This window comes from Lepisosteus oculatus, chromosome 4 (assembly GCF_040954835.1).
Source record: "Lepisosteus oculatus isolate fLepOcu1 chromosome 4, fLepOcu1.hap2, whole genome shotgun sequence".
In the NCBI taxonomy this organism is placed as follows: Eukaryota; Metazoa; Chordata; class Actinopteri; order Semionotiformes; family Lepisosteidae; genus Lepisosteus; species Lepisosteus oculatus.
Window position 1 is genome coordinate 56,004,133 of NC_090699.1, and position 27,186 is coordinate 56,031,318.

Genomic DNA, 27,186 nt, shown 5'->3' on the forward strand with positions numbered 1-27,186 from the left:
GCTTTTTTATACCTCTTTCTTTTTATTTGTGCTCAAATAAACACAACATTCCTGCTGGACACATTCCTCTGCAGTTCACAGGGTTCATTTACAGTCTCCAACAGATCCTTTACTGCTCTAAAATATTTGCATCATCACCATCCCTACAGTACCTCAGACACACAAGCTAATGAGGCAGCAAGGAACTTAGTATTAAAAATAATAATTGCTTACACTTATATAGTGCTTTTCTGGACACTCCACTCAAAGCACTTTACAGGTAATGGGGACTCCCCTCCACCACTACCAATGTGCAGCATCCACCTGGATGATGTGACGGCAGCCATAGTGCGCCAGAACGCTCACCACACATCAGCTTAGTATACAGTTATACAGTAAGTAGTAAAATAATCAACATTGAATGTGAAGACAAGAGTGAGATATTTACACCCAGGATGCAGATAGAAAAAGAGAAACTTTGATTGCAAAATCTTGGGCTCAACTCCAAAACGCTTTTCCAGATCTTCATTTGACAGTTTGTTGTCCTGTGGGGGTGGTTTTAACCTCTAGGTTCCACACAAAATATAAGATAAACATTACTTGGCTAGTGTGGAGCCTACATGCAATTTAACTTTGCATTAAATTGTTAGTTCCACTTCAGTTCAGCTAAAATTTACTCCTCAGAGCGGCAACAATCATTTTCAAGGCTTGTTAGAATTTGACCAGGTGAATACATTTAACTTTTGTTAAGGATTAATTTCTCCTTTGCATTCTAATTCCTTTGGCACTCTACAGTTCAATGCCAGCAACAGCAGTATAGCGTAATAAAGATATACAGTACACTCATTACCTAATGCTCCCTACTGATTTTCTTCACTGGCAAAGCCATTAAGCAGTGACCTATTTTTCTTCAAACAACCGGTGACGATGCTTGTGATGTTTATTTGGATTATAAACCACAAATTACTCTGTGCTTTCTCAGGACAGCAGTATGGGACATTTAGCTCTCAAGGGATGTAACTCAAAGAAATAGGATTAAACTGTGTCCACCATGGGACCGTGTGTATTCCCTGTTCCGTATAAAAACAAGTCATGGTAGAGTGCTTTCATGCAATAGTTGCATTTTTCAAATAAAGCTTAAAAGCTGTGTATGTCAGCGTTTGAAATGAGGAGATCTTCCCGAGCTAGTTGTAGCCATCGCTGAGGCATGTACATCGAAAAGACAAGCATCCTCGGGTGTACCTAGCAGCAGGTGAAACAGCAGAGCACAGCACATACAATATAGTACCTGGGTCAAGTCCCAATGTCAGGTCGTCCAAGACAACATCTTTTCTGTCTTACAAATGGCTCACGTGCAAGTGCAAAGACACTCCTTCATTCTGAAGATTGCAGGTACGACAGGCCATTGCCGCAGGTTTCCAATCATTAGCCAGATGAATGGCAGCAGCTCCAGTTATGAACTACAGTAGGTGTTTTCCTAGGACTTTGTCTATCAGGAGGAGCTGTGTCTATTTCAAAATCTGTTGTTCCCATTCTGGCTGCATGATTCTTAATAGACCAGCAATCAGGTAACATGATAGCATTGTAGGACATACAGTAAGTGCAGAACTTGGCCTTTCATGTCAAAACGGGGAAGGAGTGGCTCAGAAACACTATTAGAAGTGAAACAATCCTTCTTTGCTATTCAACTTATCTTCCTGTCTTGTTAATAAAGCAGCTCAGACAGCACTCCCATGTGCAGAAAGCCGTGGCTCCATCCACTTATGTTAATGTATTGCTATTGTTGGGTGGCTGTGAAGTCATCTGGCTGCTAAAAGCTAGAAGAATACTATTACTTAACTCGCAGATCAGCAGTTGAAAGGAGCATTCCAAAAATTTAGATTTTAATAAATACACAGCAGGTTACTTCATAGCTGAGAGAAGTAAAGTTGATTTAATCTCCAAATTGCATTAAAAATGCAACCTAATGAGTCCCATGTTTCTTCACACCCTGCATGTGATGGAGAACAAAGATTTTTACCATAGTGAGTACCGAATACAAACTGTCACAGGAAGAAACACTTATTTTAGATTTCACGCAAGTACAAAGGATTGTACATGGTGTTCATTTCAGGTTTTTGACAAGAATGCATTGTAAATGTAGAAAGTTAAAAAATCACAGCAGATGTGAATTGCTGGGGGTTAAGGTCTTGAGCACTTTCAATACCCATCAGTGCTGTTGGGGATGTTCTGTGACCACTCACTGTGAACTAAGGTAATTTTACAGATAAAGTGCAAGAGCAGGTAATGACTGTGAAACCAGGTGCAGAATTAATACATATTTCAGAGCAGTCTGAAAGCCAAGAGGCTTAAAAAGGGTAAACAGCATGTCTGCACATCAGTCCCTTTTGCAAGACGTATCATTGCTTCCACTGTTACTTTCATTAATCAGACAAGAAAACGTAAATCTCTGTAAATCTTTTTTTTTCTGTATGCCAGCCCCATCTCTCATTGTGAAAGGTAATTGGTAAAAGATTTTTCCAAATGGTGGAAAACACAATGGAGGGAAATAATGTGTGTTACTGTACTTGCTATCACTATAAATTAATTAAAAATACACTTGAGGAATAGGGGTGTTTCAGAGATGCTTTTAAAAAACAACGCAGTTCTATACAGCAATAAACATATGAATAAATACTTATTTTCTCCAGCACAAATCCATAATATAGCCAAAAGATAATTGATTTGCCAGTAATAGCAACAGTATGATACAATATACTTTATTAATCCTCAAGGGGGAAATTAAGTTGCCAGCACAGCTCATAGACATGCAGTAAATAACCATAAAAAAACACTACACAGACATAACAATTACTGCAAAAACAGACACACAACACAGTACATTGCCACAACTAATCAAACCATACAATACACTACAATTACTCTTAAAACAAGAATAGTAAAAATAGTAAACATCAATAGACAAAAAATATATATATATTTTAGTGCATGGAGAGCAATGGGTTAAAAAGATCTAATCCTCTCTGTGGTGCATTTGGGAGCTAAAAAGCGACACTGAAGAGGCTTTTTGATCAAAAATCCCTGCGTGGACAGGATGCCACACATTCCCCACTATAAGTGTGGCCTTCCTCGGGATCAACTTTGTATTATTTGCTTCACAGATTCCAGGTGTGGCCCAACAATGGAGCCCTCCCTCTTAATAAACCTGCTAAATTGGACAAAGTCTCTCTTCTGTAAGTTATTTCCTCAACACACAGATGCATAAAAGAATATGCCGTAAATAACAGGGGTGCAGTTATCAAGAGAAAATAACACTTAGCACATCAATGTGAAACATACTGTGCCTGTGGTAGTACAATTAGGACAGTAATACAACACCAGTGCTAAACTGACAACACAGGGATAGGAAGAGGTTCTGCATCCCTGCTTTTCAATTCTTCTGAGGCAGTAATGCGATCAAATGGGGTTGATGCAGTTACCTGAGGCGCTTAATTGTGACTAACTCAAGTTTGAAACTATTATTGCAATCTCAACCAATGCTGCAGTGACTCCATCCATGATTGGAAAGTAACACTTGCCTCGGGCTTAATATTCTGAAGCCTGACTAACATGCGGGATTCATAAACTCTTTTCATTGCTAGTTTTAAAGCTGCTTGCATCGTGACCCCATGTCCAAGGGACTGGGACGTTGGATTACCACAATATGAAGTACTGAAACTGTACAGTAAAAAGCTGTGATATGAAACTGCAAACACAATATCAGTATAGATAGCTGAAAACATGCTGGGAAATATAGAGGACTGAAAACTATTACATGAGGGGTTACAAAATCAGTTTTCTTTTTACCAAAAGTTATTAATGCATGAACATGCCTTTTTACCTGACTAAAGAAGGATCGTTCCCCTTATTAACAAGCCTATGGCACGGTATTAGCCTATTTAAGGGGTAGGGGACCAACTATCCCAATTTAATGTCACAGTGATAATGCTGCAATCCTAAAACATATCAGTTCTTGAGCACCACCTCAGATTCTCAAAAGCAAAGCCAAGAGCTGTGTATCTAAATAAGAAGTTAGAACTGCTCCATTTCATTTTAAGATTGACAAGCAAAATGCAATAATCTTCCACTGATAATTTACCAGTTCTATTCATACCTTCAATTATCGCAGCCTTTTATTAACAGCAGTGGTAGCAGTTGATGTTACAATAGTATTTGAACTTGTTGCATTGGCATTAATCGACTGGCAAAGCCTGGACTCACCCAGTTCTGTGTCATACACTTCCACCGCACTGACAAAGTGGGGTCGAGAGTAGAAGTTGTGGGGTCCAGGCTGCTGAAGCCCCCCAAGGCTGAAGAAACATTTGTCAGTCATAGCACAGCTGGCAAAGGCTCTCCTACTCGGGATACAAGGAAACCGGGTCCAGCTTTTCACTTCCAGGTCAAAGGCCTCAAACGCCGTAATAGGAAGTTTACCTTGTCTTCCACCTATCGGCAGAGAGAGAGAGAGACAGAGAGGTGATTGAAATACGTTGCAAGAACCCCAGTTCTTCTGCTGCTTGATAATGTGTAAAATAAGAAAGGAAACAATAATGGCTTACAGTACATAACACTCCGTTTTATTTTCAATGTAATAGCACAGCACCTCAAATAAAAAATTAATTATTGCACATACCAAAGGATTCGTAGACATTATGAATGGCATGTGAAAGCCATCTTCGTGTTATTTAGCCCACGCAGAACACAGACCAAAACATAAGCCCCCATCTCAGTCTTGCATCTTCATATCATCACACACTTAATCCTATCACTGTAATTATTTGCTTCCCTCTACTGTAACACAGAATGAGAGACTGCAAACACTCATCTGACATGACAACCATCTTACTGCATGAAAGAATATAGAATTTAAACTCAGTGTGAGGGAAATATCACTGCTCATATTCAATGGTAACTGATGCCATTCTATAATGTGTTAAGAGCACAGATATTATGACATGAAAGCCAGTGTAATCCCTGCGCATAAACATTTTCTGGTTTATGTTCCTATACAAGTAATTCATAATGTGAAAACAATATAAATAAAAAACTTGATGCAATGCAATGATTGACAAAATAAAATGAATTGAATTCAGCAGTTTCAAAGAATATTTAAAGGGTCCTGAAGATGGTATGAGTTCCTTGGATAGGCAAAACATGAAATGGCTTCGTCTCATTTCTTAACTTTGCTTTGTTCTTACAGTATGTCTTATGTAACTGCAACAGCTAGTTATATCATACTGAATCAGCCACAGAAATCAGTTTCTGTAAAAACCATTGCAACAAAAAAGGTCTTCTTGACTATAAAGCACTGTTTTGCTCCTCAATATAAACAACATTTTTAATGCCCCTGACACTCAGCATAATCTTCTTCCATGGCCAAAACACAGTCTTGCCCAGTGTTATCTCCATGTAGCTCGACATGTCTTGAGTTACAGTGGATAGCCTGTTTTGGAACTGCATCCAAGCACTCCACAAAAGCCCTCGAACACTGCGCAAAGTTTATATTAAGAAATAAAAGCATTTATTCAACAACATTTCAACTCTCCAATCCAAAGATTAATTAAATAAAGTTTAATACACTGCTGAAACTGTACCCTGTGTATCTGGTTTACAAATCACATTAGAAGGATATATCACTTTCTGCTTTTGAAAGAATACCTCTCTCCAAACTCTACAATACTCTACAAGCATCATCATCATCAATTGAAAAGTGTAATTTAGATTCCTATGTGGATGTTACAAAGCAGGCTAGATGGGCCTCTGTTTGTAACAGTTCAAATGTTCTTAAGCACACAACATTAAATTTACCTGGCAAGTGGTATATTTACTGGTACGTTATGAGCTATACAGAGAACTGCACACTACTGCAGTTTTTAATATTATCACAAAGAAACAAAGACCTTATTTAAGAAGAATGTGAATCCCTACCCGGGAAAGAATTGTGCTTGAAAATTGCAGCTTTAGTTAGATACTCCCAGGCTTTGCTGAACCCTATGTAAATACCCCACACCCCATTAATAAAATGCCAGGCTTAATTAAGTAACATTTTAGCTATCCACACTCCTCACACCACAACCGCCTACCAACTGCAAACAGTGGGCCCTCAATTCCTCATTTCCCAAATAAGGATGATGAAATAGTTCCAGCAAACATGCTGCATGGAGTCAGGCAGTGTGAAAAAAAATGTCACATTTATAGCATGCCTTCAAATCCACTAATTCTGCCAGAAAAAGGAATGCTGGAGGCCACATTTACTACCTTACGATTTTGATCCTCTGCCAGGGTTAGTACCACTTGTTTTCCAGGAGGAGATGAAAAAAACAAACAAACGAAAGCTACAAAACAAGGAATAAAAAATTGCTTGCAAGCTTCATAAATTATGTATACTAGACTCTAACGGTTTGAGGACAATAGGGTATCACAAATAACGCACTTGATAAGAGTTCTGGATCTTGACAAAGATCCCGAGTTTACATAGTTTACACGTTTTATATTCATGATTTTAATATTCTATTTAAAATAAACTGGCACATCAAAGATTGTAGGTCTTTATGAGGAAATATTCCTCACACGTACAAGCATTTTGAACAATAAAAACAATATTTTTGCATTTTTAATATACTTAGGGTTAAACTAATATATCAAGCAGATAATTAAAATAGCGCCTCTCTCATTTACATTGTACAACAACAAATAGCATACTTAAGGGGATTAGAAAAAACCTCCATATAATTATGCCTTTGTTCAAAGCTACATCTGTGGGAAAACTAGCAATCCAAAACTATCATCACAGAGTCCCAAGACAACTCTAGTATTATGATAGTCCTTGTATTTTTTGATTTTGTCAAGCACAGTACAGCAAAGCAAAGTAATATGCAGATTAAGTTACAGCATTTTGAAGCAAATTATCTTTAAGGCCACAAAGGAGTCACTCCAATATTCCAGCCTAAAACTACATTTGTTGTTGTTTTCACTGATGATGCTCTTGTTAGATAAAATTATTCAGTAACAAAAATATTGAAAAGCAAAAAAAAAAGAGCCCTTCTAGTGCATGTCTTTTCTTCTGGATTTTACAGAGCAAGATTATGAAGTATATATAATATCTTCGCCTTTATTATTGCCTATTTTATTTTTAGAGCCATCTCTTCCTTTGGTTAAAGCACAAAATAAAAGGATGCTTGACTGTTATACCAGGTCATAATTTCACAAAGCAATCATTTCCCGAGAAAGCACATCCAACTAGATACATAATTGGTAACAAACATCCCCAGGGCGTTTTTCAAGGCATTTAAAGCAAAGACTTTTTTTAAAGTCAAAGTATTGCCAAACAAATTGTTTTACTGTTCTTCAGTTGAAATCACTACAACGCTCATTTCAGCACAGGCAGCTTGATAAGATTGCTTTCTGTTTGTGCAGAGTACTGAAAAATTATCCAAGGTGAAAGAGATGTACACAGGCACTCATCAACTGTAAATTTGGCTGCTTTCCTTTTTTACTGCTAAAGACAATAACAGCATAAGCCAGATATGAGGGCATTTCACTGAACTAACGCACACGCAGTCAGTATGAAATTATGGCAACTGGTTTCAATAGGTAGAACACTGAACACCACTGTCTTTGTTATAACTCACATGAGCATGCCACCTGTGGTGATGCTAAGTATTAGTTTAAATATGGCTCACCCTCAGAAAGCATTGTTGAGCACAAAGGTGCACAGTGGGGTTCAATGTCTGCACAAAACCAGATGGAAATCATTCCGGGATCATGGAAAGGCTGTGGAAACCAAGTCACGGACATACAAAAGGAGCAACGTCATTGAGATCAGCCTGTAAAAGGAATTATTGGGGCAAAATTAAAATTTTTTTAAGATCAAAGGTCAATTTCTGTTCTCTAGCTTCGAAAGAGGGGTCAGAGGCCAGAATAAATACAAGTTTAATTACTATAGAATTATTGGAAATGAATACTACACAGCAAATGTTTAATGACATTTGGTGCCTGTTTGCCTGCAGGAGAAGATTTTCTTTTTCTTTTTCCCCAACAGAGCAGAAAAGGGGTTCATGGAGTAGCCTGTAAGTTTCACAGTCAGGGCTCTCCAGATGTTGTCTTGTCTTTCTATTTCTCTTTCTTGCTCTTGGCACAGGTGAGTTTATCAACCCCAACTGATCTGAACAAAGTCCACCAATCAATCAGTCAGTCTGTCTCTGACAGCAACGCTATGATGCATTAGGGACATTACTGCATATGTGCTTCTCATCAAATTAAGTGACAAACACACATTAGGCGTCGACCACTCAAACAATTCGATTGGAACATGGTAGACGACATTATTAGAAAAAGACAAAACTATTTAACACTCTCATGGACATAGCTACCTGTAAATGCCTGTAAACAACAATCAAAAACTTAATAAGAAGGAACAATCCAAAGTGATGATGCGACGGCTGCCATAGTGAGCCAGAACACTCACCATACATCAGGTATTAGTGGGAAGGAGAATAGATTGATGAAGCCAATTCATAGATGGGGATTATTAGGAGGCCGTGATTGGTAAAGGCCAATGGGAAATTTGGCCAGGATTCCGGGGTTACACCCCTACTCTATTCAAGAAACTCCCTAGGATTTTTAATGACCACAGAGAGTCAGGACTCATCCGGAGGACGGCACCTGTTTACAGTATAGTGTCCCCTTCACTATACTGGGGTATTAGGGGCTCACACAGACCGCAGGGTGAGCACTCCCTGCTGGCCCCACTAACACCTCTTCCAGCAGTAACCTTAGCTTTTTCCCAGGAGGTCTCCAACCAGGTACTGACCAGGCTCACACCTGCTTAGCTTCAGTGGGTTGCCAGTTGTGAGTTGCAGAGTGATGTGGCTGCTATGCTGTTACGATCTTCTCTAACAGAACTCTCACCTTCTGATACAGAAGGAAGACTGTAACCTGAATCCCACTTTGAATTACAGTACTTTCATACTGATTAATCTCTTTCCAGCTCCTAGTGATTCTTTAACAATGAGGCCTAGGAGGATTTTTTCATATTCATCACACATTCTCCAGTATTGATTTTTTAGATAAGCTGCTTCCCTTGGGTAACACCTGTTCTTACCAGAGTATCGCAATTTCACATCATGCACATCTCTGAGTCTGGAATTAGCATTTTTGGACCCTGTAGCATCTCATCCTGGCTGGCATGTCAATTCACCGGTACTTTTCAAATTAAAATTTTCACAATTCAATAGATCCCGTTTTTTTAATCCTAATACAAATACCACCTAGTGTCTGTTCTGCAGAAGACTGCGAAAGCCACAAAAAGTGGGAACAGACATTCTCTTATGCTGTCCAATAACAGAATGAACAACTATATTCTACAGCTAGACAGCTGTACAGAAAAGCTCTATACAAAGAATGTCTATGCGACAAGATCAGCTCTTCCCCTGCCACAAACTGATCACAGCTGCTTCTGCTTCAGACGCATACAGTATCCCTCCTAGACAAAGATGAATTCTCCTACATTCAAACGCTATCTCTCACACAGTCATAGAATTCAATCCTATCCTCCAGGACTGCAAGGGTGTGTTTTCACCTTACTGTACATGGCAGTACAGCTTTATTATTTTTGATTTATTGTCTGTCAAGATAATGGAGACAAAGTCGGTAAACCTCTGACCGGTAAACTCCTGACTGGCAAAATACCCATGCTTCATTGTACAGGTTAAAGTGTAGCAAGTGATTTTTCAAAAAAACAAATGACCAGTCTGAAGAAATTTCATGAACCTGTTCATCATTTCGAAATTCCTGGTGATCTTTCATTAATGGACAACTTTTTCTCAAAACTTAAGATTTCTACAATGAGGCACAGCAAAACCAACTCGGAGGAGACCTTCACTTTGCATAAAATATCAAGCTACTGCAGCAGTACACAGCATTTCTGGGTATATTAAGTTTCCCCTTTCACCTTCCAACAGTTGTCATGTCTGTTGTCAGAACCTATTTCCATTTTGAACATATTTTGAGTAGTGCACTTATTTTTTGTGCAGTCTTTTTTTGTGTGTGCTCTCATTTTGGTTTATGTCATGTCATTGTTTTGTTTGTGCTATCAGTTTTGTTTGTGCTGGGTTATTTTTTTGTTTGCCTGTGCTATCAGTTTTGTTTTTGTGTTTTGCACTTCTGGGCCACTGTAGGTTAGTATACTGTACTTGTCTTTGACATTAACCTTTCCACACATACTAAAGACACAGCATGAAATTAAAATGGTTACAAACCTGGTAAGAGAAAAAATAATGCCTCACACTCTCCTAGTTATTATTAAAATCATGGTTGGATACCAACTCAGATCAAGCAGTTTTAATGGACTTCACCAATACTGGGAGTAAAAATTGTTTTTTTGATATATGATATATTGCTGTGGATATGTGCCTTCTGGCTCCTGCATTATTTCACTATCATCTTTGTGTCTTAAAAATACCGCTGGATTGGAAATAAAAATCAGTTAAGAAGTGAGGCAGTTTCATGCAATTATCCACAACAATGCAATTCAGCCTTCCGGATACTGTGGTACCAGCTGCATCAGAATATTTCCATAAATTACATTATTGCTATTGCTCTGCATATTCATTCTTCGTGTCCTGCTAATCCAATTCTATTGCTACTGTATAATGCACTGCAGGTTTGGTAACATTCAGGGCAATAATCTCTGAAGGAATGTGTTCAATTCCTAACATCTGTCACTAATGCAGGAAAACTCCAGTTAATGCAGAGGAAAGAAGTTTTTTTGTCACTCCTTCTGGAGAATTGCACTGTCTTCTCAATTTACTACTAAACAGATGCACAACTATAGTTTGCATTGCACAGTTATATACAGTACAACTCATACACACAATTGTACAGTATATTGTAGTAGTTCAGGTGGGTAGCTGCGTCAGCATGCGTAGGCTGCAAAGGAACAAGTAATAGGTTTATTCCATGCTGAAAAAAAGAAGATGGAATCTTCAGCATGGAATAAACCTATTACTTGTTGTATATTGTATATATACAGTACACTATAGTGGAATATACTAATATATAGTAGGGTGAAAACCAATACCACCATATTGCACACACTTAATTGAATTCAGCAAAATTATGCGGACGTGCATAATTTTTGTGAAATGATCCTAATTATCTTAAGTATATGCTGAAAAAAAGGAAGTGGTCAATATTTCAACAAACATCTTGGGAAGGTTTTCTGTGTCTGAACTATGCATTTTAAGTATATAAAAACATAGCATATGGAATACATGTCTTCATTACAAAATGGCAATAAAACATACTTATATGTCACAGTGCATCTCATCCCAGAGCACTTCACATATGGGGGGGCCCCCACTTCTTCTACCACTGAAATGCAACCCACCCCCTATCTGGGTGATTCCTGGAAGGCAATATACAGTATACCAGCAGCCCTGCTAAGCAACAGATCGGACTTTGGAGAAATGTGAAATTGCTTCGGAAATTGAAATGAAGATGAATGTCAAGTAAGGCCAGATTGTTGACGCCCAGGAATTTAGCCAGATCACCAAGGTTATCAGCCCTGCTCTTACGAACAACGCTAAGGGATCTTTAATGACCCAGTACTCAGAAGCTCAGTTTAAAGTGTCACCGAAAGGACCAACTATAGCACGCAGCTTCAAGTCCCGGCCCTGACACTCTCCCTGGCAGCTTCCTGCTTAGACAATTGTAATTCTCTTGGCCCCCCCCGCCCTGTCAAAGCTCTCTGCCCACTCCAGCTCATTAAGATTATGTCTGCTTAACCAGTCATTTTCTCCTCCTCGCTGACCGCACGCCAATCCATTACTGAAGTCTGTCCACTGTCTTCCTTTTGCTGCACACGTCTAATTCGAAGCCCTTGTTCTCACCTAGGGCCGTCTCAGCCTTTCTGCTCCTGCCTGCCTGCAGTCACGTCTCTCTCCTTTTACCCCCTCTCCTGCTCTTGTCTTAGATTAGCCGTGATGCCCTCTGCGTTCTCACTCCCACCGCCTGTTCTTCCTCCAGACTCTCCTCCGGCGATGGAGCCGACAGAACTCGGCACTGCTCTGCTCCCAGTGCTCTCAGGCCTGATCATTTTAGACAAGACTTTCAGCATTCAGTCTTCAGTTACTCTAATACACTATTACATTGATATTATTTACAGCAAATGTAGAATCAGTAACTAATGTGCATCTACATTACTCCTTTGTAGTAATATATTTGTAAATATGCTGAGAAGAAAACAGAGAAAACACAACGTTTTCGGCTTCTTCCAAGCCAGAATATTTCTGCTTCGGCAGAGATTGAGCAGCTCTTTTTTAACTTCGGCAATGTTACGGAAGCATCTCAAAGCTCACTCTATTCAGGAGTTAAAACTGAGGCAGTTACTTCGGTTTCAAGAGTTTCTTGATTTTGTCACAGTCTGTGCTGACTTGAGATGTAGTGAGATCCTAATAAAACTTTCTGTGTACTTTCCTAGCCTGCTCAGAGTGAGACTGTATAACAATTATTTTTAACAATAGGCAGATTGCTCTGGGGGCATTACCAATGAAAAAAGTGAAGTAAGGAAAATTATGCTCATTTACAAATTTTGTACCACTAGAATATTGCTGAAGGAATATGCGAGATTCAGACAACTGGATTTCTGATATACAATATAAGCAGAGGCTTTCTTTAGAACTATGAATACATACTGCAATATTCATTTTTCTCATGGTGATTGCAAATGAAAATCTGCAAATACAGACTGGAGGTGGAAGAAACTCCATTTTTTAGAGTTTGATATTTTAATCCTGCAGCCACTCTGCATACGATAGGTCTAAAACTAAAACTAACAGTATAAAACTAAAAATGAGCACTGTATTGATTCTTTCACGTTACGTGTGAACTCTGATCTACTAACTTTCATTCATTCTAAGAACTGAGCCAAAAACAGGTTGGCATTAAACACTTTTTTATCTATATTAGCTTTAAAAGAAAAAAGCTGTTTTATTTTGAACAACAAAATTGTCTCATTCCAGGACCTACCCAGCACATAGATCTTGTTCCCCCGCAGGAATGACGAGGCACCATATCTTGGTGTTGGCATGGAAGGCAGAGGCTGCCACTGGTCCTTGGCAATGTCGTAGACTCGTACCAGAGCTTGGGGTGAGGTGTCCGAGCCCATCCCTCCCAGGGCATACACCTTCCCCTCTGGAAAACAGAAACACACCCAGTATTAGTCCACAGGGAGCACACCTAGGCCTGACCAACCTCGGCAACCATCCCTGAATACCAGGGGATAAACACGTTGTGCCCAGGATTTCAAAACTCTACCAAGTCCCCATGGCCTCATTCGCAGTGTGACAGTGCGGAGTGGGAGGTGCTGCGGCGAGCTCTGGTAAAAAGTCAATGCCCCGGGCGAGGGGACAGAAGCACCGGTGTGGGGTTAGCAGGGACCAAAAACAATCCAAAAGAGTGAAAAATGCAACCAAAAGGCAAAAAGAAAGTATACCTCTGTGCCTCGCTACCTCCAGGTTGGGCTTACCCTATTTAGCGGAGTCCAGTCTGGTGAGCAGGGCGCATAAGGCAAGAAGATAAAAAGTGTGTGTGCCTGCCCTGGTGAAAGTGCATGATGGGACAGGCAAAAACGGAAAAGGAAAACCTTACGCGATTTCAATTCGTGACAGCTGGGACTACAAAGACGAGGCGTCGCCCATCTACCAGGGCTCCGCCTCCACACTGGGCACGCCCCCGCGTAATGCCACAGCAGGGGTAAATCACTATCATGTTCCAAATAAACCTTGGTTTTTGCCATACAGTACACCGACTGAAGCAATAGGAGGTGAATGATATTTTCAACTAATTTATGGAAACAAGACAATTTAGATTTGGAAAAACAATTCTAGCACCAAATTGTTTTGAGGATTGACAAAAATATTTCTGTTAAGCTTGGAGCGTGACATGATTTCACTGCCACTTCCTGTTTTCCCTTCATTAAATGCTTAGCGGGTTTTTACTCCTAAGAATACCAATAAATCTTTGAGACAATATATGGAAATTTCTGAAATGGGAAATTAAGTGACCTTTCTATTTCCAGCTTCAGGGTTTATTTTAATTCTTCCTCCCTGCAGAGATCGGCCCGTTTCCCATGTACATTTGTAGAAAAACCAGCCTCAAACTCAAACATAAGCTTTCAATATGGATTTAATATTGCACAGACTATCTCTCTGGAAGCAGTGCAAATTACCTTTCTTTGAACACAATCTAAGAGTGAACTAGGTGAATAACTGAAGGGTTGAGGATACAAACTCAAAAGAAAAACAAATGTGCAACCAGAAAGCACTTTAATGTTTAGTCCCATTTATCTGCCAATGTAAGTAAGGCAAAAACAGTTTAATAGAAAAACAAAAGGATTACTGTTTAATTACAGTCAAGAAAGTTAGTTCTATAATGGCATTAATTCAGCAGCATGCAAACGTGAGCCAAAAACCCTCCGACGACAAACAAGAAAAAACAAATTAAATTAGACTTTCTCAGACTCAAGCCAATGACATTATTTAATTGCAGGTTTTTGTGAAAGAGCAATCAAAGCTAATATTGAAATTCTATAATAGTTCACATTTACACAGAAAATACTGGATCCTTTAGGTTCAATAAAAAAGAGACTTATTTATTAAGAGCTAAACAGAATTTTAGGTGTGGGTTATAGCCTGAAATGTTGGTGTGGGTTATGGTTGGGACTCCAGTATGAGGCCTAGTGACAGAGGAGTTACCAGTTAAAGCTGGTGAGGGTGAATGAAGCACAGGTTAGATGCTGAGTTATGGCACACCAAAGCCAACGGGTTTACTGTATGTCAATATCATTTGTATAAACATTTGGTTTGGGTTATAGGCAGGAGGAAGGTCAAAGGAGAGTAAGGGTTAAAGACAGGATAAAGACAGAGCTTAAATCTAAACAAACAATCTTAAAAAATGTCTTATATATAACTTAAAACCTAATCCTTTAAGTGCCCTAGCCATTTCTACCCTAACACAAGCACTTACTGAATACAAAACCTAGGTCAGATTGATATATTGTTATTCTAAGGATTTTACACCTTCACAAATAAATCCAAAGATGTAAACTGAATTGCCAGCTGAATCTCTAATTGGTACTTTATGGCATTTGCAGTTTATTTATGCCATCGCTTGGAACCAAGTTGCTAAAGGTAGAGGTCACAATTGTCACTCACGACACTAAATTATCCTTCACTGAGTCATTTGTAAGGTTATAGAAATGTTGCCAATACAGAGAGGTTTACATTGTGGGAAACGAAAGGCTCAGTGTCTTGGTTTTGCTATTGTATCTGCAGAAAACAAGTCACGGACCTACCGCGCTCCTGTACAGTATAGCTCCTTTTGTTGCCCGTCGACACCTTAACATGCGCCATCCGTCTCTGCCACTTCTGCTAAGCCAATGTTGTAACTGCAGTTTATTAGGCAGCTACTTAACGGCTGTCAGAGAGCCATCGGTCAGACTTGGGGAATCTGAGCTGGCAGGTTGCTGTAACAGCCATGAGAAAATTGCAAACTGTAAAATATACTGTAACCCTTTTCAAATGATTCAGAAACAAGTCTCCGGGCAATCCACACCAATGCTACATATGTGTTCATTGTCTCACCTTCCATTTCAGTCCTTTTCCAAAAATACATTGGTCTTATTTACTTTTTCTGAGATTTCAACTCCTGCTTTTTCATTTTGCTAGGCTTTAGGATAACGAGACTGCTGCCTGATCCTGGAAAGAGAGGGGTCTTCTGGTTTATTTACCACAGGAGCACCTCCTGGCTTAAATGATCATTGTTCACAAGTCTTTTGCTATTCATCGTGCTCATACAAGGTTGGCGGAAAGTGATAAAAAATGGCTTTGTAGCTCTCTTTGAACGCACGTGCTTTTGTGAAATGCAATGATGCACTATATAAAATGTAAAACTGTGTAGAAAAGTTCAAAATGGACAATGAACTCTATGACAACATCAAGCCAGCAGCCACTGTGTTACACTGTAATACCCCTTCTTCAATAGTGGCCTATACAGTATAACAAATAAACAAATACTGTATGAATCATACTATGATGTACAGTTTGTTTTTCCAATGTACTAGAATCTCTGGAAAATAAGCTAACATCAGATGTGTCACTATTCTCTCTAAAGCCATAATAAGCAAATACTTATTCCAAATCAACGGCCTATTCTTAATAGGTGCTTGGAGGAATGAGGATGAAGAGAATATATGCATGTAATTGCTCAAACTGTTCATAGGATCTCCTGCCTACACATTACAATTGCTCATTTATGATAATTCAATGGTGGAATGATCATGCTCAAAAGTAGCTTACAAAAAAACACCGTAGTCCTACAATAAAACAAAAATGAGAGCAATTTGAACTACTGGATTAGGCTCAGTAGTCTTCAAAATTGTCATAATTTGTCTTCTCTCTGCAATATTTTTCTTATAGCAATTAAGAGTAAATCTGGATCTTATTATATCTGAGTGTACCCTGCAAGCTTACAGAAAATTAAGATACTCTAGGTTAACATTCAGAATATCACATTGTGATATACAGTAGGTAGGTAAAGTGAGACAAGCTCTGTGGATTAGCCAATTAATGTGATGTTTCAAGGCAAACTCAATGCCACGATGCCACTTTATAGAGACCCTGCAGTGACAATGTAGGCACATTGTCAATAGTTTTATGAGATTATATTTCATGGCTTCTTGTAAATTTTAAACCACTGTTAAAAATGAATTTTAATTACTATTTTCCTACTTAGTCTAAAGCACCTAGGGAGCAGCTCTTAGGTCATAAGTTTTGTTTCCTCCCTGAGATCACTTTCTACAGTATGTGGTGTTTACCCTTTTTTATATGGGTTTTCTCCAGGAGCTCCCAATTTCATTTTCCCACCCAGCAAAGACACCAAATTTGTGATCTGGGGTTTCTGCCCATGGGTATCTGTGTGATCTGCAATGGACCAGTGCCTCTTTCAAATGTATGGTCCCACTTTGCTGCCTTTTCTTCCTAGATAGGCACCAGGATGCTGCAACGCTTACTAGGATTGAAATGAGTGGCTTCATGGATCTGGGTGAAGAGGCCTTCAGCTTCAATCTGTTGTAATTCATGATCACTTTATGACGCAACAGGGGACTATCTACAAGTATTTGGTTTACTGCAATTGTGATTAACTAGAATATTTACCTAGCCTAGTCCTGAAGAACTGACTTACCTGTATCAACCATTTATCTGATGTAAATTTAGTGACAGCACTCAAATGAATGAAGTGAATCCCAGTCTACTGGAGAAGAACACCCCAAATTCAGGCATAGAAAACGGTTCTCCAGATGAAACCTAAGTGTTCATGATGCAAAATTCTGTTAAGCGGTTTGGCCTCCCTGTTGCTTTAAATTGCCTATTTCCTCTGAAAAAACGCACCTGCAGCAGAAGTGAGGGCTGTGTTGGGGAGTGTCTGACTCATCGGTAAGCGCAGGTGACACATCCTCTCAAGACCTGCTCCTGCTGGGTTGTTCTCCTGGGGATGCCTGAACTTTCCAAAGTTCCCATTTTAAATGAGAAAACTCTGTTCTAATTAGGGTCTGATCTCTGCCCGTTTCCTAGGAGATGCCATGGCAACTTAAATGCACCCAATGAAAATGAAAGAAACAACTCCAGCTTTGAGCCCTTCCTACCCACGCACAAAACGCACTCATTAAATATTCGCCGGCTGCTGGACACCTTCAGAACCACACTGGCATGGCAGAAACTCATTTTCAGGAAATACCTTTAACTTTACACTAATTATTTGGGTATCATTGGAAAAAGCCGCACAATTTCTTTTGTCCATTTTAGAGAGGGATTGATATTGATAATCAAGGCAGGCCATGCCTTTGATGATAAAAATTGTGTGATCCCCCTATCCTGTATTGTTCACCACACTACCAAAAAAAAGACCCTGCTGCTCAGGAGGGAGCTCAAAAAAAGCATTTTTTTGACTAGACTTAATATTAGCACTAAAAGGCAGGGCCATTCACAAAGGTTAAAATAATTTAATCTCTTCACCTCCAAAACAAAGTTGAAATGAATTGGTTGGAGGAACCAATAATAAAGGACTGCAATAAATTCAAATAAACCTATGATTTAAACAAAGAAATCAGAACCTGTGAAATTAAAGGTAAATAAGGCGCTGTTATTCACAGAGTTAAGATATAAAGAATGCAAAGGACAAAATACACTGCTGATGCTTGAACACTAAAATGTTTAAATGCAAAAACTTCTTAAAGCCTTAATTGCATTTTAGAAATACCAGGTCTAAACCACATAGGTTATGAAATAATGACATACATTAGCAGCACAATGGTGCACTCCTTGGGGGATTTGATGAGCACAGAGTTTCCCGCAGAATCATTCATCTCCCGAGGAATCAATTAAATTCTTGAGAGAATTATCTCCAGTCCAAAACATTACTTATCTAACCGTTCCTCTGTTATCAGAAAGACTCTTATTCCTGGCAAGGTTTCTGGTAATCTGGAGGCTTTCCTGGAAGCACTGGGAATACACACTGCCAGCACAACGCAAGGCATGCATAATGTAGAAATGATAAATACCCTTCCCCTGTCTTTGGAAAGCGCTAGGAGACCAGAACGCCTATAGATAACTCAAGGCAGAGTGGTGATGTGAGGGTGGTGTGTGTCACCACACAGAGGGCAAACCTAATGTCAAACCCAGTACTACAGTAGATCTATAAGGAATGAAGGTGTACGTAACCACTACGGTACTGTGCTGCCAATTATATAGCATTAGCAAAGTTAATATATATGCTGTACTCCCATTATTATTATTAATGGGAGACAAATGATTCTGCTATTCTCTGAACTGAAACTTTAGAGAAAGGTTGAAAACACCTGGAGATAACTAACTGTGCTTTATCTCAGAGAACTGTGTGAGGTAGTGAGAAGTGGCTCCATGTGAAAAAAAAACAGTGGAATGAGGCACGCCTGCTCTGATTGAGCAACTGGCATTGGGAGGAAGTGAAATTCCACATGAGGGAAAGGAGCTGACAGGATGGGCTCTGCGAGAAATTGGTCGCATCTCTAGGCTATTTAAGAGGGTTATAAGGACAGGCAGGAGGAAGAGGGTTTCTGTGCCTAGGCTGTAGGTTGTTAGGAGAGGGTGAAGAGGAGAGCTGTACAGGGGGGGAGATCTCAGGAGTAATGGATTGAGCTGGCTTTTAGGCCTGTGAGACTCCTTCCTTGAACACTTTCAAATTAAGACTCAAAACCCTTCTCCTTCAGCTTTTATTTAATACGTTCCATGTCTGTCCCTTTGCCTTCCTTACTGTATTCAATTCAATTCAAGCTTTATAGTGCCCTAGGGGAAATTAGTTTTACGGCACAGTCAAACACAACACAATGACAAATAAACATCATCAAAAGGGAAGAGAATACAGTAGTGTTACAGGAGAAAAACAAGAGACAAGGTTACTGCATTGCTTAAGAATGCAGTGGGAAGGAAAGATTTCCTGAGTCTGTTGGTCTGTTGGTATTCCAAACCTTTATTGTAATTGTGTGATTCTGCCATCTCCTCCCATTCTGTGCTTTTTTTCTTACTGTAAAGTACATAAAGCCACTTTCAAAGGTGCCGTATAAAATTATGCAAAACTAAACCTTTAGGACATAAGGCAAGTTCTTTTAAAAACTCAAAATAATCTTTTGATTATTCTCAGGGTACCCTGTTTTGAAACCTCTGGAAATTTAAAATCCTTCTTAAACACTGGGTCCAAATCCATACCAGGCTCACTGCATGCCTGCAGCCAAGGAATAATGAGTCCCTCCAGCTCAGATCAGCCAATGGCAACCAATAACATCCACACCCACAATCCATCCCTTCTCCACACGACTGGTCCATGATGCATCTTTAACTTAACGAGGTGCTACCGCAATCCTGTGCTCAGTGAGAAAGCCCCATCTCAACCAGTATATAGAAAGAAAGCTAAAAGAATAAAACGCAAAACAAAAAAATATGTACAGTAATACGTGCCACCCCAAAGGGAAAGCAAAAACATTTACTCACTTCATAGGCTCAATTTAATTTGTTATTCTACCAATATAAAATAGCAGTTAAATCATTCCAGAAGGCACTGGAGTTAAAACCAGCTTCACCAGCACATCAGTCTGCCACCCTATTGTAGGTTCTAACATTGCGAGGCCTCACCTGCCCATGCAATGTAATCAGTCACGCTCACAAGCCCTGACCTATTTAAGCCCTGAGCGATGTTTCCGACAGAGTGGAAGTAACAGCTAGCGTAGCACTCATTCAGCCACTACTGTTTAAAACAGGTGAAAACACACAGTCAACCAACAAGTGGACCCAAGAGGGAAACTAAAACAAGTTCAATACTGAGAGAATACTCCAAACTTAATAAATTGGCACCAAAGTATTTGTAAAAATCAACCAAGTACCAACAAGCAAAAGAAACTGACAAAAAGGCTTAAATAACGAACATGATAAAAGAATTCAACTAAAAGTTACTTTGACAGCTGCTCAATTCTTAAACCTGCGGTTCCCACTACTTTTAGCAGTGCAGAAGTTTAATAAGGCAGGGCTGTGCACAAATAGAAAAATCCAATATAAATGCCTATCAGGTACCAGTTGCTTTTGAAATGGTTACTGCTGGAGTGTTCCTGCAACAAGTGCAGGCAATTAATGAATGAACCACAATTACAAAGCTTAATTTTCAATTGACCTTTTCTAACTTGTCTGTCGGTTTCTGCATAATGCAGTCTAATCCACCAATGATTATTGAATCCAAAGAAGGTTCCTGAAAGTAAGTAGTTTGATGATTCTACAGCAGCACATAAAGTGAAATCAATCATCCCTTTTTGATAGAAATGAAACATATCTGCCACTATGGTGTTCTAACTACACAGTCTTAGAACTGTTGTGTTCAGCTAAAGCATAAATAAATATTGAATATGAAAACTTTAGCCTGCAGTCACACTCCAAATAGTTTTCTGAGCGTCAGTAAATCTAACATTTTCTGCATTTCAAGTTAAGAGAGATAATCTTAAAAGACGAAGCATACCGAAAGAACAACAATTCCCTGTAGGAAAAAAAGGGATTATATAATTACCTTCTTGGTAAGAGGTTATTGAAAATGCTTGTATTATCGCACAGCTTTTTTTTTCATTTAAGCTGAGTAATCAAACTATAGTTAGAGTTATTAATATTTCCATCTGTATTAGAAAAATGCCAGTCTCCAATAGCAGTTTTAATGACTTTGTATTTATTATTTATTTATTGTTAATGGTAATAAGCGAATTTAGAATAAGCCATATCACCCTGCAACTCACAACTGGCAACCCACTGAAGCTAAGCAGGTGTGAGCCTGGTCAGTACCTGGATGAGAGACCTCCTGGGAAAAACTAAGGTTGTTGCTGGAAGAGGCGTTAGTGGGGCCAGCAGGGGGCACTCACCCTGCGGCTCATGTGGGTCCTAATGCCCCAGTGTAGTGACAGGGACACTATACTGTAAACAGGCGCCGTCCTTCGGATGAGACGTAAAACCGAGGTCCTGACTCTCTGTGGTCATTAAAAATCCCAGGGTGTTTCTCGAAAAGAGTAGGGGTGTAACCCCAGCATCCTGGCCAAATTTCCCCATCGGCCGTTATCAATCATGGCCTCCTAACAATCCCCCTCTGTGAATTGGCTTCATTACTCTGCTCTCCTCCCCACTGATAGCTGGTGTGTGGTGAGCGTTCTGGCGCACTATGGCTGCCGTCGCATCATCCAGGTGGATGCTGCACATTAGTGGTGGTGGAGGGGAGTCCCCATTACCTGTAAAGCGCTTTGAGTGGAGTGTCCAGAAAAAGCGCTATATAAGTGTAAGTAATTATTATTATTATTATTATTATTATTATTATTATTATTATTATAAACAGGATTAAACAACAGGGGTAGTTAGAGGCAATTAGAGTGTGTGGCCACTCTATACAAGCACTACATCTGAAACATAGTAATCAGAACGAAACGGCACATGTTGTCTTGTAGGATTCTGTCCTATTTCTCTTACAGAGCCTAGACAAGCATGTGTCTGCTCACTGATTTCTGAGTACTAGATACCACATATTCCAGCTCACCCTAGAAATGTTCTTTGAGGCTAAATCCCTTTGAGTAGGGCATCAATGGCATGACTGACACATTGTTTCCTTTTAAGAAAGCTGTTGTTACGCAATTTGCACAAAGCTGGATTCTCCTGCTAGAATTATGTCACATCAGAATGTAGGAAGGGGCTCCAGGTGAGGTCCCAGGCAAAGTTCCCTCTAATTTTTAATGGTCTGTGTGAGCAAAAATGTCAAGTTGTGCAATTTTTTTCCCCGGTGACAAAAACGTGTGCGCAGTAAATTGAGTGTGTGTAAAATTGTAAACCTGAAATTATTTTTTGTTAATATAGTCATTCTCATAGAAGCATAGAGGTCCAAAAGACCAGGACAGCGATTTCATAGAGACTGAGTGTCGAGTGATCATGAGCAGTGAGGTAAGAGACTATGTGAGCATAGAGTAGCAATAATAATGGACACAGCCAAGTTGGGTCTCTCGCAGCCAGTCTCGTGGTCAATTTAGCAATTTTCCATTCACGACCGTGTTTGTTTTATCATCAACATATTTTGGGGGGCGGAATTTAATTTTTTGTGCGCAGTTCAGTTTCCTATGTCCTATTTCATAACCTGTGTGTGCCCGCACATGCGCACAGCTTAGAGGGGACATTGGTCCCACGTCTTGATCAATGGAGGTTGCCATCAATCGCTTAAGGTGGAGTTCTATAGCTGATACTAGTGCAGGAACTTCCATCCTCTAGGATTGCATTATAATAATCCACCACTAGGCACCTGTAGATAGCTATTCCTGTATGATTTCTTGCACTAATATATTTTCTACAGTTTTCTAAAATTTTCTACAATTTTCTTGTTTGCTTTTTAATTCATTTTATTTATGCATTTGAATGCATTTTAACTGTAAGTCATCACAGAAAAATATTATCATTATAATATATTATATACATGGTATTATAAAAATACATTAAACACTGCATTTTAATCTGGTGGAGAGATTCCCAATGTGAAGGAAGTAGTGTCAGTATGAAGGGAAGAGAAGACAAGGTATACTATTTTATCTAGAGAGAAAAAGATTAATATTTATCATCTTGAATTCTCTAAGCAATTGTGGAAGGTTTATGTCTCCTACTGTGTCAGACAAGCAATGCCACAAATCTAATGTGATGTCTGTTCTGGGCAGACTCTGTGCTGGATTGTGTATCATAGAAAGGCTTTTGCAAGAGATCAGAAGCTGAGCAGACTAGCAGACTGCCTGAAAATCTAAGAAAACACGGGGAAGTGAAAAATTAGGAGAACTTGGCATATATAGTCACAGTTGTACTTTTTTTGCTTTGAAACCAAAAAACTCTGAAGACTTGAAGTGATTGCTTCAGAATGTTTTGTTCACATCAGGCTGTGAAGTCTTCAAAGGAGACTCAAACACATTTGACACAAAAATTAAAGTGCATTAGAGTTTACAAGAAAAGGTGTTATCTATTTTCAAGCAGATCGAGGTCAATACAATGGGTTATAATTTTCAATGACCTAATAATAAGGTTATAACAGCAATAGATATACTAAAATAGGAGACACGAAACTGAAAATCAGAAACACTTTAGTCTGCCCCCTGGGGCAGCTTACTACTGTTCAGGTTAAGTGTTACTTTTCCTGAGAAGATCACGAGTCACTTCACACTACTTTGATCTTACATGACTTTAAACAAAAACAGCATGATTTTGGTCACGCAAACACAAGAAGTAAAAAAAGTTTCCACAGAAAGTGTCCTGATATTCTCTTGAGAAACTGCCCAGTTCTGGTCTCCACAATATTTATCGACATGGGAACTGTTCTTTTGTGTGATTTAATCCTTACTAAAAAAAGAATCTTGAAAATGTATTTGTGAAATCTGGAGTTTCACACAAAATATAACTCCTGGAGATGGCTTATCTTCAATATACTGTAGCATAGGTGTGAAAAATGCAACAGATGCTAAAGCCTCTCAGTATATATCTGTAGTAAGGGTGTTTATTTAGCAAATAGCAATCTAATATTTGCAGTAGCTGCGCCTGATGAACCGTACACTGTTGTAGCAGTCTAACAGACTGCGACTTCACCCAGTTCTCACTCAGTGCTGCAACCAGTCAAAAGAGTGTTTTTACATTCTCACCAGCCACACTTGGCACAGATACTACTAACATAAGAGCCAAGAGAAATAAACACGAAGAACAACACAACCTTAAAATCCATGGAGAATGCAGCTTCATAAGGAAACAAAATCACCAACCAAGAGGGATGGTAGCTTTGTTATAGAGACCATCTAGGGAAAAAAGAAGGCTTTGAGGAAAAGTAGCACAGTAACTGAAACACTTTCTAACAAACTGGCAGTTAATGCTTGATCAGTATTGTACAAAATAACTCTTCCCACCTTCATCAAAGGCTTCTCTTTTAGGTTAAGTAGAACCATAAACCATGTTTTAAACCTCAGATAACTTTTCAACCCCGAGATAATGTAGAAGGATGTGGAGTGGAAGGGAGAATTCAGAACAGGCTGTATTTTCATTTCTGGACTCCTGCTGTACTCTTTCATTTCCAATGGTTTCTGTACTTCCCATAGCTTTAAACATTTTCTTCAAGGTGTTTTAGGAATCTTTTGAACTGGGTTATCTAGTAAGCTTTGGAATATTATTTCCTTTCTTTCTCTTAATGTATCAAGGATTTTATCAATCTACTCTAGTACTTTATTTACTGACACACAGAAAACTCCAACAAAGTTTTACATTGATAGCTGATTAGGCATACATATTTTAAGCTGCAAGCTGACAGATGTGTTGATTGAGTAGTGTTGTTCCCTGATGATCAAGTCATTTTGGGATCTGTATAAACAGCAATTCAAAAACACCATCAGCAAAAGAGACCAAAATGCCCAGGTTGCTATAGGAATGAATGTCTAGGAGAGAAGATGCCCGGTGAATGAGGTTTACTGCTTCAACCATCAGCTGGCTTGTTTAGAGAAACAAGGAAACTGGCTCAGCAAAGGACTGGCTCTACTCTGGAAAGCAGCAAGTCAGAATCCAGTGTCTTAACAACTCTCTGATCCTTGTGTGTTATTCTGTTCAAGCTGCAGTGACTGCGACATATTCCAGAAAGACCTTACTTGTGCATCAGCAGGATGACTGGAGCTCGGCTTCTGCTTGAAAACAAAACTGTGTGCTAGAAGGCTCGCAGATCATTTTCAGCAGATATATAAGAGACAACCCCACCGCCACCTGAGGGCCAAAAAACAGCTGTTTAAATCACTGATGAATGCCACCTTGTTCTTGACAAACCTGGCTACAGACAACTTGTGTAGACATCATATAGAGCAGTTTTCTGACTGTAACCTTGTTAAAGCCAACTGGAGGGGCAGTGGAAATCATTTAACATACTGTAAGAACACCTTTGGTTCTCATGGCCCAACAGCATTGCACTTCCTTCAAGCCAATCCAGACGAGTCAATGCACGGCCACACAGAGCAGGAATTACAAAGGTACGACTTCAAGAAAACAAAGGCAAGACCTTTCTCTTATCCTGAGTCCAAAAAGAAACATTTGGGGGACCAGCCTGTCGATGCTATACACAGGAGATGAACGTAGGCAACCAAGCCATATGAGAAGTGTACCAGAATAAGCGAGTCTGACCAGAAACTAATCAGATCTATAGACCAATGCTGCCATGATTTGGTTAATGCTCAGGGAGGTCAGAACTGGTATCTTTCTTAATATTTTCATAATGACAGTGTGGCCCATTCCACAGTATGGATATACATTGTTCATCTTTTCTATGATTTTTGTTATCTGTGTTTAAAACATACGATTAAATCCTTTTGACCTGGGTGTTGTATATCTTTTCCACATCGGCATATTTGATTTTGCCACGGCCAGGGATCTGTGACGATGATGGAACTCTTTTTCTGCCATCTTTACATATGAATAGGAATATATTTCACAAAGAAGACAAAAGATAAATCAATAAAAAAAAAAAATTAAAATGCAGATGTCCATTCGCTGTGCCAGTAAGTGTTTGATATATACTGGGAGACAGATTCCTCATTTTCACCTAGGATTCTATATCCACTTGCAAGAAGCAGTCCTTGTAATGCTGGATTTAAAAGAATCTTTATTACCTGCTGCAGGTGAAGATGCCTCTTATGATTAAAGTGTCACTATTCAGAGGACTCTTTTGATTCTCATAGAAACCAATTACTACAGAAGGTTAAAATGCGGCTTCTGCTTTTGGTTAAGAGCTGTCGGTGCTTCCTTATTGGAATGCAAAACGAATAGCAAGCTTTATCTGTGCACCTTTTAAGGCGTCCTCTTCAAGGCAGAATGCATTCAGTAGAAGCTTTCAACTGAATGAAGCACTAGCCAGACTTAGAGAAGTGAGCCAATTTACTGTCTTTCATATCCCTAAGCTTTGTGGAACCTGGAAGACAGAAATTTGCCGAGGAAAGAACAAAGAAAAATTAGAACTGGAAGGAGAATTGTACAAACACTCTTACACGAAATGAAGCCGCTCTTCGAAACAAATCAAATCAAAGATTATTTATCAAATGCACAACAATACAGCATGCAGCAGTAGTTGCTGGCAATGAAATTTTCTACAAGCTCACTGGGGGGGTAAAAATCACAGAATTAAAATTACAAAAGAAGGTTACATAATAATACATAATAGTACAATAGAAATTGATTAAAATAAACTCAGACAGTACTCAATATGAATAGAGCTGCTATGCAATATATTATGTCCAAGTAGTGCAGTTATGCTGAATACAATTAAAACTGTATGTCCATGTAGCCATTACGGGTGATTTGCTAAAGGAGCTGCAGGCTGGCTATTTTCTGCTAGCAAACACATAAAGCTGCATTTTAGGAACAGATCTCTTAAAATATATATCTTTACAGTGCAATAAAGAATAGAATGCACAGAAATTTAAAATTAAGTGATGGTCAATAATTTAAAGATATACATACCATAAGTCTTTTTCTGCCTATCCTGAGATTCCTAGTTTACTATTTTTCTTTGTGG

General features: G+C 39.2%; 1 protein-coding gene across 1 annotated transcript in view; it reads right to left on the bottom strand.

Moving 5' to 3' along the window:
- The window catches only part of klhdc8b (kelch domain containing 8B), a 94,580-nt gene that overhangs the window by 27,391 nt on the left and 40,003 nt on the right, over nucleotides 1–27,186 (bottom strand). Inside the window, exons 3-4 of the mRNA XM_015348005.2 lie at nucleotides 13,048–13,212; nucleotides 4,240–4,464 (exon numbers count right to left, since the gene is read on the bottom strand). Coding sequence (XP_015203491.1) covers nucleotides 4,240–4,464; nucleotides 13,048–13,212 — 390 coding nt within the window. The remainder of the gene's footprint in view (nucleotides 1–4,239; nucleotides 4,465–13,047; nucleotides 13,213–27,186) is intronic.